Source organism: Ammospiza caudacuta, chromosome 13, assembly GCF_027887145.1.
Source record: "Ammospiza caudacuta isolate bAmmCau1 chromosome 13, bAmmCau1.pri, whole genome shotgun sequence".
Classification (NCBI taxonomy): Eukaryota; Metazoa; Chordata; class Aves; order Passeriformes; family Passerellidae; genus Ammospiza; species Ammospiza caudacuta.
Window position 1 is genome coordinate 20,223,389 of NC_080605.1, and position 15,696 is coordinate 20,239,084.

Below are 15,696 nucleotides of genomic sequence, written 5' to 3' on the forward strand. Positions count from 1 at the left end.
CAGCTGCCTGGGGTCACTGTGGGACACTGAGGCAGCTCCTGAAGTAGCTGTGCTCCATCCACATGGATGGGAGCCAGAAAATTGTCACTTGCTAGGGAAAAGAGGCCTGACTTTGGGAGTGCATCCCCTGGGCTTGCAAACCCAACAGCCCAGGGAAGCCCAAAATCTTTGCAAGAAATGTGATACAAGTTTAAAAACACCTAAACACAATGTGTGTATTTTATAGATTTAAAGATTTGGTATTCTTATCACAACCCTGACCAGGCAGCAGTAAACCAGAAAGTGCTAAATATTGTTCAGTAATGGAGATAATAATCATCCATATCTCCAGATGGGAATCATGGCAGGTTTGTGCTCTGGGAAGTAAAATTAGCATTTTTTGACCATAAAAGAAGTTCAGCCAGCCCTCACTTACTTCTCCAGCTCTAGTTGGGTCTTGAGCTTCTTCTTTGCTCCCATGGTGAGGGACTCAAACTTATTCAGATCTTCCTCAGTAAGACTCAGAAACTTGGAAAGAAAAAATATGTTTAGTTTTATACCCTGAAATATTCTTGTTCCCATTTTTAGTTAAGAGAAATTCCAAAAGCCAACTTTAAAACCATTTTTAAATTCAAAGAAAGTCTCTACTCCAGTTTTCAATTATAGTGTAAAAGGAAAGTGTGGGGGACAGACATGAAAGGAAGAAACCTGCAGATTTAATTTAATTAGATGTGTGCTTGTATTAACCAGTCACAATAAAGATGAAATAACTCGTGTACATATTCAAATAGAATTAAATTAAAACAGAACTTGGTGCTATCAGTGAATTTAAGGACCTTAGAAAATCACTCCAGTTTTCCCAGTGTGTCATTTACCACAGAAGTGGAGTAAAAATATACACCAATAGTAAATTTAATAATAAAATATAGAGATAGATACAGACATTTATATTATAATGTAATTAAAATGAAAGCCAGTGAAGTATGCATAATAATATTTGCTTTTTAAAAATACAGTGGAATATATAGAGTTTTACTACTTTATTAAAGAAAAAAGAACCACAGTATATTTCACTTCTTATAATGAAGAAAATTAAATCAGAAGCCTCTGGTAAGAGACTGAAATTAAATCCATAAAATATTCCAAAGCAGCACAAAGCTGAGCCCAAGCCCTCCCTCCACTGGAGGGCGTTCCAGGCCAAAAGACAGAGGACAAGGAATCTCCCACTGGAGCAGGGAAAATGCTCCAAAACCTCATTGAGATCAAATCCAGCACACACAGGTGTGATCTGGGACTCTTGCAGTGCAAAGACACATGTGATGATTTTTCCACAGGAATTTCTGCAGGAAACAAACCTCACTCACTCATGTTCATATTCATGCCACGAGTCTCTGAAAATTTAGTTCTTAAAATGAGGATAACCAAATATTTTGGGAGAAACATCAATCAAGAAGCAGAAATCAAGAAAAATCAATATATTTAGGTATCTGCAGCACACAAAGGGAAGTTCAGGGAGCCAAGCAGAGCTCCTGAGGCAGCATCCCAGCTGGATCTCCAAGCACTCCACGAGGAAGCCTGGGAGAAGCAGCAGCTGTTGGACAGCCCCGGACACAACACAGAGTGAGAACAGCAAGAAGGTTTTCATCAATTCATTACTGCTTTCACAAAGTGAAAACCTCCCCAGCAAGTACCAGAAACTGGTGTGACCCTCAGTGCAGATTTCCCAGCCTGGAGAAGGTGGGGATAACTCAAAGCTGCCTGCTCCCCTCCACGTCCTGCCCTACCTTCTCCATGGTGAGCTGTTTGAAGACGGGGTAATACTTGTGCAAGCGCAGCTTCCTGAGCCAGTCCAGGATCCCGTTTTGCTCCTGTGTCTGAGGGGTTTGGGGGCTGGAAGACATCAGCATGGCAGGGGAGGAGCTCTCCAGCTGGGAGCGGTATCCCAGCGCGGAGCCGGCACCGCCGGAGTGCGCGCAGTGCGCCAGGGACACCGGGGCAGCGCCCGAGTGCGGCACGTGGCTCTGGGAACTCTGAATTCCAGCCACCCCACATATAGGTCTGCAAAACAGGAACAGGGCTGGGGTTAGTTGGATGAGCTGTGACACCCAGAGATCAGCCACAGAAATCTGGAAAAATTCACAGAAATTCTGGGAAAAACCACCCCAGTTGGAGCCAAGGTATGGATTTGTAGCTGCCCTGCTCCACAGCTCTGTAACAAAGCACTTCTGGCAAAGGGTGAAGCTGATCTCCACCTAAACAGAATTTTCCTTCAATAATTTCCTTCACTAATCACAGATCAGAAATATTCTGCTGCCTCTCTGTGATTTAAAAAAGCTTGACAGAACAGCCTCTGTATTATTAAAAAGAAGTAAAGATGCCCAAATATAATCCCATGGAAATTTTTAATCTTTCCATATGGAAGCCACAATACTGGCTCCTTAAAGAGGGTCTGGGTTTTGTTGGAGGACATGAAAATTGCCTTTTAAGATAATGAGTTTAAACAAGATAAATATTTCACCTTCCAGATGTTCCCAGCGTAGTTCCTACTTTATACAGGGAGGGGTTGCCAGGATCTGCAAACAAGGAACAGAGTCACAAATGGCATCAGTTTATGAAATGCAGTACAAAAAAAAAATTTTTTTAAACTTTATTTCAACTCACTTGAGCTCTGAAGTTGCTGTGAGGGAGATGACGTGCTGAAGAACTTCCTGACGTGGTCGTTTTTCACCACATGGGAAGGGAACGGGGCCAGGTACCTGCAGCAAACAAAGGCCCTGCTCTGTTAGAGCCTCCCAAATCCATCAGATTGCACTCTGGACAACACACTTGGAAATCAGATTGGAAATTGAAAAGCTGAAACACACCATGCCATTCTGAATTCTGGAAATTTATGGATATTCTTATTTTTAATACCAAACCCTGTTACCCTGGGGTTGTTTTCACTCTGGTGAGTGTTTCAGCAAAGACCCCTCATTCAGCAACCCTGAACACTCCTAAGGCAGAAAATGTTCAAATGTAAACTTGAACATTGCCTTTCAAATGCTGGAACCTGAGGAATATAAAATAGAGATGGATCTGTTATTGAATTTCCTCCTCTTGGAGATAAACAGCAGATGCAGAGTCTGGCAGTTTAGGGCAAAACTTCTGTCACGTTTTCCCTGTGCCTCTTTTAAGGGAAAAAAGCCCTTTAACAGCATTCCAGCTCCTCCAGGGAGCTGTGGGACAAGGGATGGAGGGGCAGGACAAGGAGGGACAGCTTTGAGCTGGAAGAGGATGGATTTAGATAAAATATTGGGGAGAAATCCTTCCCTGGCACAGGGTGCCCAGAGCAGCTGTGGCTGCCCCTGGATCCCAAGGCCAGGCTGGACACTGGGGCTTGGAGCAGCCTGGGGCAGTGAAAGGTGTCCCTGCCATGGCAGGGGTGGGATGGGATGAGCTTTGAGCTCCCTTCAACCCAAACCACTCTTGGATTCCACCAAAAAAATCCAATTTCCCAAAGCTTTGCACCTCGCACACGCAGAGGTGTTTCCCAGCTGGAAACCCCAGAGTTCAGGGCTGAATTTCACAGCAGAGCAGCACCTTGGAGCAGCCTCTCCCCTGCTGCAGAGCTGCAGTGAGCCCTGGCAGGGCAGGTGCTGCTCCATTAACCCAGATTTGCAGAGGCTGCTGTTCCCAAGCAGGCACACACATTCCCTGCAGCCTCCCAAAGTCTCCTTGGAGCACAGCAAGCCCTGGGAATGCTGCCTGCCATGAAAAACAATCCAGCCTTGCACCTGCTGGCTGCTGCCTATGGAAAACCAACATCCACCATGGCTTAGGGAAAAAAAAAAAGTGGAAAGGAGAAGCTCTAAGAAATAATAAATAATTAATATTTTAAAGTGTCATTTAATTTTATAATAATAACATATTAGGATCAGAATAATACTAATATTACAATAATCTTGTTTTGTGTAGATAAAGACAGTAGAAGCTGAAAGGAATTTGAGTCACTCCTATTTTCTTAGGAAAATCATATTTAGAAAGAGAAACCTGATGTGATCTGCCACAGATTATGACACTAAAAATATACTTTATATTAAATAATGGCCAGATGATTTGTGATAATTTAAGGAAGTACAAGGTAAGACTTCAAAAAATTTCTTAACTGTTAAAGGCTTCCAAAAATGTAATCTTTTAATAAGAGCTAAATACATACCTAACTTTTAAATATTAAAGTAAAATAAACACCTCAATAAAATGACAACCTAAAATGAGAAAATAAAAACTCTGTGAAAGGGGAGAAAAAATCCCCACAACCCATTCCTCAGTACAGATGGGTGAATATTCAAGCTTCTATTTTTTCCTGAGTTTTGGTTGTTTTAAACAATTCTGGTTATTTTTGAGTCCAAAACAAACTTTTGCAAAGCCAGTGATCCTCTACTTGTTCTTCACAAGGAATGAGGAAATATCAATTCTCCAGCTTAAAAAAGAATATTATTACCATCTGTATTTCTCAAGAAAGAATTCCTGAAAAATTGTTATGCACTGAAATTAATGGAACATCCAGGAAAAAAGCTTAGGATCAGGCTCTAATTTCTTTGAAGTAATTTAGAATATGGAGATAATATTTCTATTTCCTGGGGTTTTTTTCTTTTTCTCAGTGAAAGAAGCCCAGTGTCAAGATAAAAACCCCACAAGATCCCAGCATACCTCAGGTCTGATTCCAGGTCCATGTGGTTCCGTTCCAGGTAAAAGGAATCTGGACCAGCTAAGCAGGGAATGAATTTCTCCAAGTTTTCTTCTGGATATAGCTGAGACAGCTAAATGGGGAGGATATGAAAAATTAAACTTGAAAAGTTTTGTTATTTCTATGAGGTTCAGGCCATTGCCTGTTATAAATCAAATATTTTATGAAATTCAATCTGAATTATCTTGGCACATTTTGAGAAGTATCATTGAACAAAATTAGAGAGAGGGACAAAACATTTTTTTCCTTTTCAAGGTGTTTTTCTTATTGTCTTTACCTTTGAAATGAATTCAGTCACTTCAGCAGAAGATTTGGTTACCAACGTCACCGAAGAATCAGACCACAGGACCTTGGGGAGGAGCAAGAAGCATTTGCTTTAGTAATTAATTTAATTTGGTTCCTCAAAATCCACTCATTGGTATCAACTCTCCCTCACAGATGTTGTGATGGGTGACAGCAAGAAGGAAACACATTTTTTATGTGCACAAGGACAAAATTGCTGCCCAATTCTTGCTGTTTTTACATTTATCAACTGCTCTGGGTGCTTGGAAAAGCCCTCAGAGCTTACACAGCCCTTACACCCTGCAGACATCCAGAGTTAAGCAAGCAACCACGGAGTAATGGAATTTTTTCCCCTCATTATTGTTAAAGAAAACAGCTGGTTTGTAGGATCTGCTTTCCAACAGGAACAGCTCCCCCCACACAAAGCTGCCTATTGCTAATTAATCAACTCCATATGCCAGAAAAATTGAGAATGGCAGCAAAAATCCAGGCAAAACCCTCCTGCAGCTCCTGCTCCAGACTCCATCTTGTCCATGCTCTAAAAAAAGGGAATATTCACTATTTCTGCCCACACAAACAAGCCATGACACCCTTGGATATTGAAGCATTTATTCCTTGGGAGATGAGGTTTAATGAAGCCAAAAATCAGGATTTTTGGAAAATCAGCATGAGACAGGCCAGGGGTGAATCCCTATGGATCCAAAATATCCATTGGAGCATCTGGAGGCAGCTGGATCCAGGGGGAAGGAGCTGGGTGGGAGTTTGGGGATCACAGAGCAGCCTCTCACATGACATTCGTTTCAATGACAACTCCAAACATACACAAAGTTTTTCCAGCCATCCAAACGCTGCCAAAATGAGTGGGGAGAGGAGAGGATTTCAAAATATATTACATAAGGGAGGAATTTCCTCTCAGCAGAGCTGTTATACAAAAAAAAGGGGGGAAAAAGAAGACAGAAACTTGAGCAGTTTTACCAAATTTGTGGGTTGGTTTTTTTTAAGTTTGTGGTAAATATTTATTTTTTTTTTAATTCACAAAGAATTTCAGAAAGTACAGGAAATATTCTCTTTTTTTCTAGTTCTGTAATAACTCAACAACTGTCATGACTTCTGTTTAAACTTGAATTTTCAATACTTATAAAACAATAATGTGAACTGTAAATGGGGGGAACAATAGCACTACAAACACTAAACTGCTCCATCCATTGACCTGCTATTCCCAAGCTCCTAAACAAAACAAAACCATTCCATAATTGGGTTTTTAACCCAGCAAACAGCAATTTATCAACTCAGCTGAAGTCTCTGCTCTTCCCTCAGTTCAAGCTGTTGAGGCAAACACTGGGTACAGTAATTTCTGTTATTTATAGAAAAAATTGTAATAGGAAAAGAAGTTTCACGAGATCTTAATTGGAGTGGAGACAACTGCAAGCTTCATACAGAGCTTGAAAAGCCCTCGGAAAAATCCTGTCTGTGACTGATGACATTTGGAACAATTGGGGGATTCAGCAAATTTGGGACATTCTCCATGAATCCAGCCCTGCAGAGGTTAATGCTGCCAAAATCCCAACAGATGCTGAGGAGTTTTAAGGAATAACTTGGTGAAAGTCGTGGATAATTGGGTTCCTTCTGGTTTCTCCTTTTCTCACCCCCTACTTTGTCTCATCAAACAAACCAAAGCTGTTTTCTGGGCTGTGCATCCCAAATTTTGGAATACTTTACTCCAGTTTGTCAGCTGCTCAGCAGCACCAATGCCCCAGGTTCCAGGGGATGAACAATGAACTCATCCCTGCAGTGGGATGGGAGCAAACCCAGGCTACAGCAGGGGGAAACTGAGCCACACTCATTCCACTGCCCCCACTGCCACTCTGTGCCACAGCACTGCTCCCACTGCCACTGTCAGTGCCACTCTGTGCCACAGCACTGCTCCCACTGCCACTGTCAGTGCCACTCTCTCTCTGTGCCACAGCACTGCTCCCACTGCCACTGTCAGTGCCACTCTCTGTGCCACAGCACTGCTCCCACTGCCACTGTCAGTGCCACTCTCTCTCTGTGCCACAGCACTGCTCCCACTGCCACTGTCAGTGCCACTCTCTCTCTGTGCCACAGCACTGCTCCCACTGCCACTGTCAGTGCCACTCTCTGTGCCACAGCACTGCTCCCACTGTCAGTGCCACTCTCTCTCTGTGCCACAGCACTGCTCCCACTGCCACCCAGGCCAAGCTGCCTCCAGCTCACACAGCACTTTCAGACCATGGTGAAATCCCCTTTCCAGTCAGCTCCCCCAGCTTTTGCTCCACTGAGGTTTCCTTAAGTGTAGGAATGAGCCCCCTGTTGATGGAGTGATTCAATTACTCTTTGTCTGCTTAAAAAGGCAGAAAGCCCAGAAGTTTCTCTCCCAAAGAAACCTCACAGCACCTTTGGGACTTCACCTCAAACCTGGGGCTGCCAATTGGACAGAGGCCAAAATGTCCCACCTAGCTAATTCACTAGAAAAGGAAGAGAACAAAGGAAATATTTGCCTTTGTGGGATGTTCTAGCAGGAGCAAGAACCTCTTGCCCCTAGCTTGGTTCTTCTCTGTAAGAGTTTGTTATTTTGCCTTTTTATCAAACCTTTTTCTGTTTCCAGCACTGCCTCAGAAGCCATCCTGCTGATTTTATGCTGTTTGGGGTAGCTGGGCTATCTCAGGTGTGATGGGTTCCTATGAGAGCTCCAAGAGAAACCCAGCACTCATTGCCCTGAAGAATTCCCAAAGCTTTTCTGTACTCCCCAACCTTCTGGAGCCACATCCCACCAGAGACTCCCTCCCTGCCCCTTTCCAGCAGCTGTGCCCTCAGAGCCCACATTGTTCTCTGTCCAGATTACGACTGAAATTCCCTCTGGTTTCTGCATTCCAGCAGAAGAATGAACATTGGATGTAGATATGGATAATATCCTGTAAGGGTGGCATCATATTTCCCCCTAAAGAAACACTGCCAAAATTTCCTGCATTAAAATGTTTTTTGGGGATTTTTTTGCCAATCCCCACCTACCAACCTCTGCATCATCCACAGCCATTTATGACTTTCAAATCATTGATTAAAAGCTATCAGTCCCAAAGGTGCTCTGCTTTCACAAAGGATTTTTGGGATCTAACAATAAAATTTGAAAATTTCCTCAACTCCTCCTTAGGTTTTATCCTCCCTTCTTTTACAGGAAAGGAAACCCAAACTTACCTCAAAGGAATACTCAACATTTCTTTCATTCTTCTTGTGTGCCAGCCCCTTCAATTCCACTTTTTCAACACTCACTATGGAAAAACAAAGAGAGAAGAAGAATGAGGAGGATATTCCTAAATACAGACAGAAGTGATGACTTTTGGGAAGTGCCAGGCCCTGTTTTGAGAGCATCCCATGACCTGTGGAGGTGCTCCAGGTGCCCAGTTCCAACTTCCTCCCTCAGGAATGTTGGTACCACCACTTCATGCTGTTTTCCAGACTTGGGAAAGTTTCATTCCAAGCAGTTTCAACCCAAATAATCCACTCCAAGCAAAGCTCTTACCACCCCACTCATCTCTGTAATAACACACATGGAATTATCTGAATAGCATCAAGGAACAAACACCATCCGTGCCAGGGGAACTGGCATGAGGAAGAACTCTCCATGTTTTCAGGGCCTGGCTTTACAAGTTCAGTGTGGTTTCATGGCTCTGTTCACATCCTGACTCCTCCCTTCCTGCAGCTTCACAGAAAAAAATCACTTGGAATAAGGTGCAAGTAAAAGCAGGATCTGAGTGTGGAAAGGATGGAATGCCAGCACAGGTCACCTTACACATCAGATATTTGGTGTGCTGAGTTCTGGGAGACTCCCACTTCCCAAGACACCCAGATAAGAATTCACCATGAAAAAACTTTATTTCATCAACTTTCTATTCTCTTATAAATTCCTCCTGCCTTTTGACTGCACTCATGGGGATACATACATGAATTTTTTCCTACAAAAAGCCAATTTACATTGGCTTAAAACTTCAAAAGCAGAATTATCCCAACCAAAAGTCAGTAAAATTTCACTTGTGAGTGCCAGTGCCCAAAGGGACAGGTGCTATACCTGCTGTGTGTTCACTGAGCAGTCCTCACAAGCAAAGCCCAGAATTCTGTTACTATTTCCACAGAATCCCCATTTACAAGCTGTTACCCTGTTTTCAGCACTATTTATTATTAACTTTTTGTTATCAGGAAGACTCAACCCAATGCTTATCACATGGAACTCCCTCCTGAGTGCCCAAGAAAACAGTGCAGTGAAATTACAGCAGCACCATTACAACACCTGCCTTGTGTCACCTCGCTTGTCCCTGTCCCCAGGGAGGCTCCACCCAAGCTTGAGTTCCCTCTGTTTCCCAACAGCTGTGGCCTGAAGGTTCCATTGAGACCTTCTAAATTCTTTTATTGTGTCCTCAGAGAATCCCAGAGTGGTTTGGGTGGGAAAGGACCTTAAAGCCCATCCAGGTCCAACCCCAACACCTTTCACCATCCCAGGTTACTCCAAACCCCATCCAGCCCGGCCTTGGGCACTGCCAGGGATCCAGGGGCAGCCTCAGCTGCTCTGGGCACCTGTGCCAGGGCCTGCCCACCCTGCAGGGAACAATTCCTGCCCAAAATCCCATTAAATCCACCCTGTGGCAGTGGGAGCCATTCCCTGTGTCCTGTCCCTCCATCCTTGTCCCCAGTCCCTCTCCAGCTCTCCTGGAGCCCCTTTAGGGGCTCTGAGCTCTCTCTGAGCTTCTCCTCTCCAGGTGAGCCCCCCCAGGTGTCCCAGCCCTGGAGCAGCTCCCTGGGCTCCTCTGGACTCATTCCAGCATTCCTGACTGGCAATCCCAGAGCTGGGCACAGCTCTGCAGGTCCTGCTCATTTACAAATGTTAGTGTTGTCACCTGGGTCTTGGCTGCTTAAAAATCTCTTATTTAAATTTTATTTACAGTGAAAATTCTGAAAGCCCCCCAAATTCAGCTCTACAGATGTTTGTGGCTGTTTTTACATGGAGAAAATGAACATTCCTGTTCTGATCCTCCTCCATGTAATTCCCAATTACAATGACATCAATCCCTGGGCTTAGCAATAATGTCAATTCATTACTTACTGCTTTCTCCTGCACATTCTGCTTTTTGGAGAGGTTTGTTCCTTTCAAAAGATTTCACTGGGCTCCTCTCACGCTTCTGAAATGATTTTGTGCCCCATGCTGAGCACCACAGGGATAAATCTGCTCACCAGACATTGCTGAGCCATCCACACAATATTCAGTGGTATGAAGGTTTGAACATGAAGATTTGAAAAGGTTAATTAAAAAAAAATCTACCTCAGTACATTTATTTGAGAGAACTCAGGGCCCCCTGAGTTGTGATCACAGCTAAAATAAACTGAATATTGATTGGAATTGTGAGTACTACAGGATCATAATGAGAAAGAATGTGTAAAATGGGTGTTGAGAGGGGGAATGTGGTGAAGCAGCTGAAGGATGAGCAAATAACTTGCAGAAATCCTGGTGTCAACTGCTGCAACATCTGGTTTTGAAAAACACAGCCTGTGTTATGCAACATTTGTTGTTTATAGCAAACCCAGCATCACTTTGCTGCAAGTGTTCTTATCATTTGGCATTTCTAAAGGATTCAAAGCCCATCTCTTCCAGACATTCATTTTTCATCTCCAGCAATTGCAGCAGAATTGGATTACTCAGAGACATAAACCCAAGCTATTCCTGTTTTACTCTGTGGGTTAATGACAAACCTTAAATCACCCCTGGATTTGGTGGTGCTGACAGTGCCACAACCTTTTCCTGCTCAAAGTCTGAACCTCCCAGTGAATAAAACCCACTGCAGTGAATTTATCCTGGAAAAGGACTGCAATTAGAAAAATGGACCTTTAGGTAGAGATTTCTGCACTGATCCTGTAAGATGAGCTCTGTTCTAGAGCAGGAAATGCAGTTCCTGTCCTGGACAGGCTTTAGGGACAACCAACTGGATAATTCCTCATATCACACAAAGAGCTCCAGGAATTTTCTCTCAGCTACCTAAAATATCCTGAAAAACATCATCTGCCTGAAGAAATCTTGTTTAATTTATCAAGTTGTATGTTTGTGTTCTGTAGCCTCTCACCTACTCTGTGTGTTGTTTAACTTCTGGTTGGTTTTATTGAAATAACCTTCCTAAACCTGCCCTGAAGCTTTACTTTATTCAATCAGTGCTACAGAACTCCAGAAGAAAAGGTGCCATCCACCAAGTACAAAGGGAAGAAAAAAAGAAAGAGATTTTTATTTACTGCTTTTACTCTCAAAAGCTCAAAGAGCTGACTCTACCCAGTACCCCAATAAATGAGTCCAGAGCAGAAAAACCTCTGTACAGAATTAAGGACACATGATACTGATGGCTTTTCAGGATGCTGAATCCAGCAAAACTCCAATTTCTCAACCCAGGGGACACAACAAGTTAAAGTTCCTAATTCAGGAGATTCCCAGAGTATATTACATGAGGCTTTCTGCTGTGGAGATTTATCCAGAAATATCTGGGAAATTGCAGCAGGTGAGTGCAACAGCTGGATGGGATCCCCAGGAGAGGGGGACAGGAAAACAAAGGGGGTTGGAGAAGCTCAGGGTGCAGAAGCTCCATCAGGGCTGTGGCACCACCTGCCAGGACCTTCCAGCATCATCCCTTAAGGGCTTTTTAAAATTATTATTATTTGCTGCTTTCTGTGAACACAAGAGCAGCATTTCCATGTAGTTTTGGAGTCCATTTCAGGGTATCCACATGGAAGGCTGAGTGTGGAACCCTCCAGCCCTGAGGCACAGCCAGGACAGCAGCGATGTCACCGATGTCACCTCGTGTGCTGCTCCAGCCCTGCCTCCCACCCTGCCCCAGAGCCAGGGAAAGCAGCCAGGAGCCTGCAGACATTGTATTCAGCTCTGCTTCCCTACTTTTCCTGTTTCCTGGGGGCTTTTCCCCTGTTTTTTCCTATTTTCATATTTCCTATTTTCTGTTTTCCAGCTGGGGATTTTCACCCCTTTGGCTGATACTGGAGCATTTCTCATCTGCTCACTCAGTGCTCCTGGGAAGGGACACACAATTCCCTCCCTCTGCTCACACCAGGTGTTAAATCCTCTGGATTTCTGGTTTCTCTCTCCAAAAAAAGCAGGAGCTTGGATCTCCTCCCCTTCCCAAAATGTCAGCAGAAACACAAAGCAAAAGGGCAATTCCAACCCTTCAGGATTTGCCATTCCTGGCTGGAAAAGGTCAGGGTAAAACCTGCTCTGGATGTGGGCAAGGGCAGAAGAGACATTTTGAGAAGCCACATCAATCAGATATTGATCTTTTAATAATTCCCTCTTTACAGCTGCTGGATCCATCCTAATAAAAGGATTAGATAGATTAGTGCCTCAGCCCAAACTGAGAATTTTGTGCTCCTCCTGAAAATGTAAAGTAAAAAAGTAAAGTAATTAAAGATAAATCAGGAGTGTTGATTGTGGCCCAACCCTTTTCCAGAAAATCCAATATTTCCCCACTCCATACCTAGAGGATTTCCTTTGATGAAATCCCAGGATGCAGGGTCAGTTTGGGTGCGACGTACCATGGAAATGCCACTCCCCAAATGGCAAAATCTGAATCTCCTGAAACTGGGTTGAACATTTTGGTTTGTGGTACTTGACCAAAAACAGCAGAAAGGCTGGAAGTTATTTGTAAATAATAAAAAAAAACTAGGTAAAAAAACCCCCACAACAACAACAACAACAAAAACAACAAAACAAAAATAAAACCCCAAAACAAACAAAAAACAAACAGAAACCACCAAAAACTAACAAACAAAAACCCTACGTTAAATCCTTCCTATAGGAGGCCATAATCATAAATGAGGCCTCTGCACTGAAAGATTTATTACATTTTCTTTCATGGAAAGAGGGATCAAACCATGACAAGCAACTGAGTTTGTGTTGAAAAAGTGGAACAAAAGGGACCTCATAAAATCCTTCCCACATCCCTGTTTACACAGAAGTGGGCAGAAATGCAGCAGCACCACTTTCACAAGGCATCATCATCTCCTCTTTGTGCTGAAGCAATGCTTCCAAAGCAGCATTTCCCAATTCCTGCTGCCCAGCAGATGCCAAAATCTGGGAACAAAATCCCACAGAGGCTCCCCACAAACCCACCAGGATTTATATTCCCATATACACAGGCAGGAGGGAAGGAAAACACAGAAAAGAATTTATTTGCTCCATGCAAAGCACATTCATGGCAACAAAAGAGCAGAAATTAAAGGGGTTTGTGGGCTTTTTGTTTGGGTTTTTTGACTGCTTATAAGTATCAGCTTAAGAGAGGGGTTTTTGGGTTGTTTTGTAGAAAACTTCCTGCTTTCACTTTTTAAATCTTTCTAATGCTTTTTATCCAGGCTATGATAAAAATTCAGGATCCCCTCTTGTTCCCAGCACGGACACTGATCCTCCTCTGCACAAACACACAAGGACTGAGTTTTCTCATCACCAAATTTGATTTCCCTTTCTCCTACTCCTCAAAACTTCAATTATTCTTTTACTAGAATAATGGAGGCCTGAGGAAAACCTGCAGAATCAAATATTAGGGTTTGAATCTGTAGGATGAGAACTGAGATTTAAATGTGATCAGCATCTTTAGGGTGCCAAGAAGTTGGTGTGGGTGCTATCCCAAGATCCCTGAGGCTGGAAAAGAGCTCCAAGGCCATCAAACCCAAGCTGTGACAGATCCCACCTTGACACCAGCCCAGAGTGCCACATCCAGGGATGGGGACTGTCCCAGGAGCTCAGATCATTGTGTTTATTTACTGAAACTCCTTTAACAAACCACAGAATGACAATATTATCTTCTAACAGATATTCTAACAGATCTTCTAATATTATCTTCTAATTATCTGATCTGTCACTAAAGGCTGGCGCTGCTGAGTGTCCCTGAGGTGATTTCAGAGGAAAATTTCCCTGGAAGAGCATCCCAAAGCTTCACTTCCAACTTCCAGCCCTGCACCCAGCAGGCTCTGAACACTCAATATCTGGAGAGGATGGCACTGAAACCATTCAAGCTGAACTCTGCTCCGTTCCCCAGCCAGCAAAAACACCCCTTGGTGTGTCCGTGACACATTGACAGCTGCACAAACTCCCCAGAGATCTCTGACCTGCACCAGCTGATGGGCCAGAGTCCAGAGCAGCAGCACAGGAGTGCTCAGGTGCAGGAACTGCTCCAAACCACCAAACACACCCTGGCATGGAACTGCAGCAAACAATTAAAGCATCATTCACTTCATTGACAAGCCATGGGCTTGTCTGTGGAGACAGCAGAGGGGGAAACGCTCCCACTCAACAGCATGGAGAAGTATTTCAAATATTGAGGGAAAACAGGCAAAGAAACAAATGTTTCTTCTTGAAAATCATCTTACTTTGCTACTTCTAGAAAAGTCAAAAGTAGGAATAGATGAAGCAATTCTATCTGCTGCTCAGTGCATTGAGTTGTCACGTGAAAATGACCTTTTGTTATTATATTAGTGACATCTCAGACTTCTCCAGAAGGATCATCTATAAAGATATTAACCTGTTTTCACATCCTGCACTGGTTATGGATGGAGAAAACACCATGTGAAGAGGCCTAATTTGTACAATGAAGTGATCTCAAATACTTTCTGCAAGTAAATAATACTTAAATTGAATGTTAAATACTTAAATGTTAAATACTTAATGTTAAATACTTAAACTGAATGTTTAGATTGAAAACAAAAAATTAAATTTTAAATTATTGAAGTTCTACAGTAAAGGGAAGATACAATTCGAGTTGGACTCATTTGGATCCTGCTCAGCCTCAAAACAACATCCACCATCCAGTTTTCTGCTGCTATCCTTTAAAACTAAAAGGGAATGAGCAGACAACAGTTTTTCCATGGAAAAGGAAAGTGCAGCTGGGAAAAACCTTGTAAGCAAACAGAACAGTTTCACTACTTAGCAAGAAAATCTTCTGGCTGGCTGCTCCTCAACAGGAAAACCCTGGAAATTAAAGTTTCATGGACATAATGAAAAATTTCTGTCAGCAAGGAAAGCTCTCAGATCTGGCATTTTCCTGTGTAAGATAAATTTCTTCTCTGAAAAATAAGGGTTCTTCCAATGCACAGAGTATTTAAGATCCAAACCAACACCCCCCTCCACCAGGAGTTCAGGTGACAAATCAATGCTGCTTTAATTGAAGAGCAAGGCTATGAAGTGCAATATTCCACAGGAAAGAATAATTCCAGAGCTTTTTTGAAACCCCAGGCCATGAGCTGAGTGTTGGCAGCCCAGAGCAGCAATAACAGGCTGGGATTGTATCACTCACCCCAACCAAACCAGGAGTTCTCATGTCCCTGCTATTTCCTCACTTTGGCTGATTTAAGCTGCCAACTAAGTGACCTTCTTATGTTTCTCCAAAACAGATATTTAAAATTAAAAAAAAAAAACCTATATAGCTCAGCTTTGAACTGAATTCATGCAATTTTGGAGTAATCCTGAATGATCCTGTCAGCACTTCAGCCAACCACAAAAGTCAATCAGCCTAAAGATGGTTTGTGCAAATTCCCTGGATTCAAAAGCTTCCCAAAAGCCCAAAGTGCCTGTGCTGGAGGCTGGAGAAAGCTCCCATCTGGACAGGAAAATGTAAAACCCTGAAGAACCACTCAGCTGCTCTGAAAGAATTGAGAATGGC

At 43.1% G+C, this 15,696-nt stretch overlaps 1 protein-coding gene across 1 annotated transcript in view; it reads right to left on the reverse strand.

Annotated features, from left to right (window-relative positions):
• The window catches only part of ZCCHC14 (zinc finger CCHC-type containing 14), a 51,492-nt gene that overhangs the window by 7,665 nt on the left and 28,131 nt on the right, over window positions 1-15,696 (reverse strand). The window contains exons 3-9 of the mRNA XM_058813455.1: window positions 8,201-8,274; window positions 4,983-5,054; window positions 4,669-4,778; window positions 2,641-2,735; window positions 2,498-2,552; window positions 1,764-2,037; window positions 416-507 (exon numbers count right to left, since the gene is read on the reverse strand). Of these exons, the coding sequence (XP_058669438.1) occupies window positions 416-507; window positions 1,764-2,037; window positions 2,498-2,552; window positions 2,641-2,735; window positions 4,669-4,778; window positions 4,983-5,054; window positions 8,201-8,274 (772 nt within the window). The remainder of the gene's footprint in view (window positions 1-415; window positions 508-1,763; window positions 2,038-2,497; window positions 2,553-2,640; window positions 2,736-4,668; window positions 4,779-4,982; window positions 5,055-8,200; window positions 8,275-15,696) is intronic.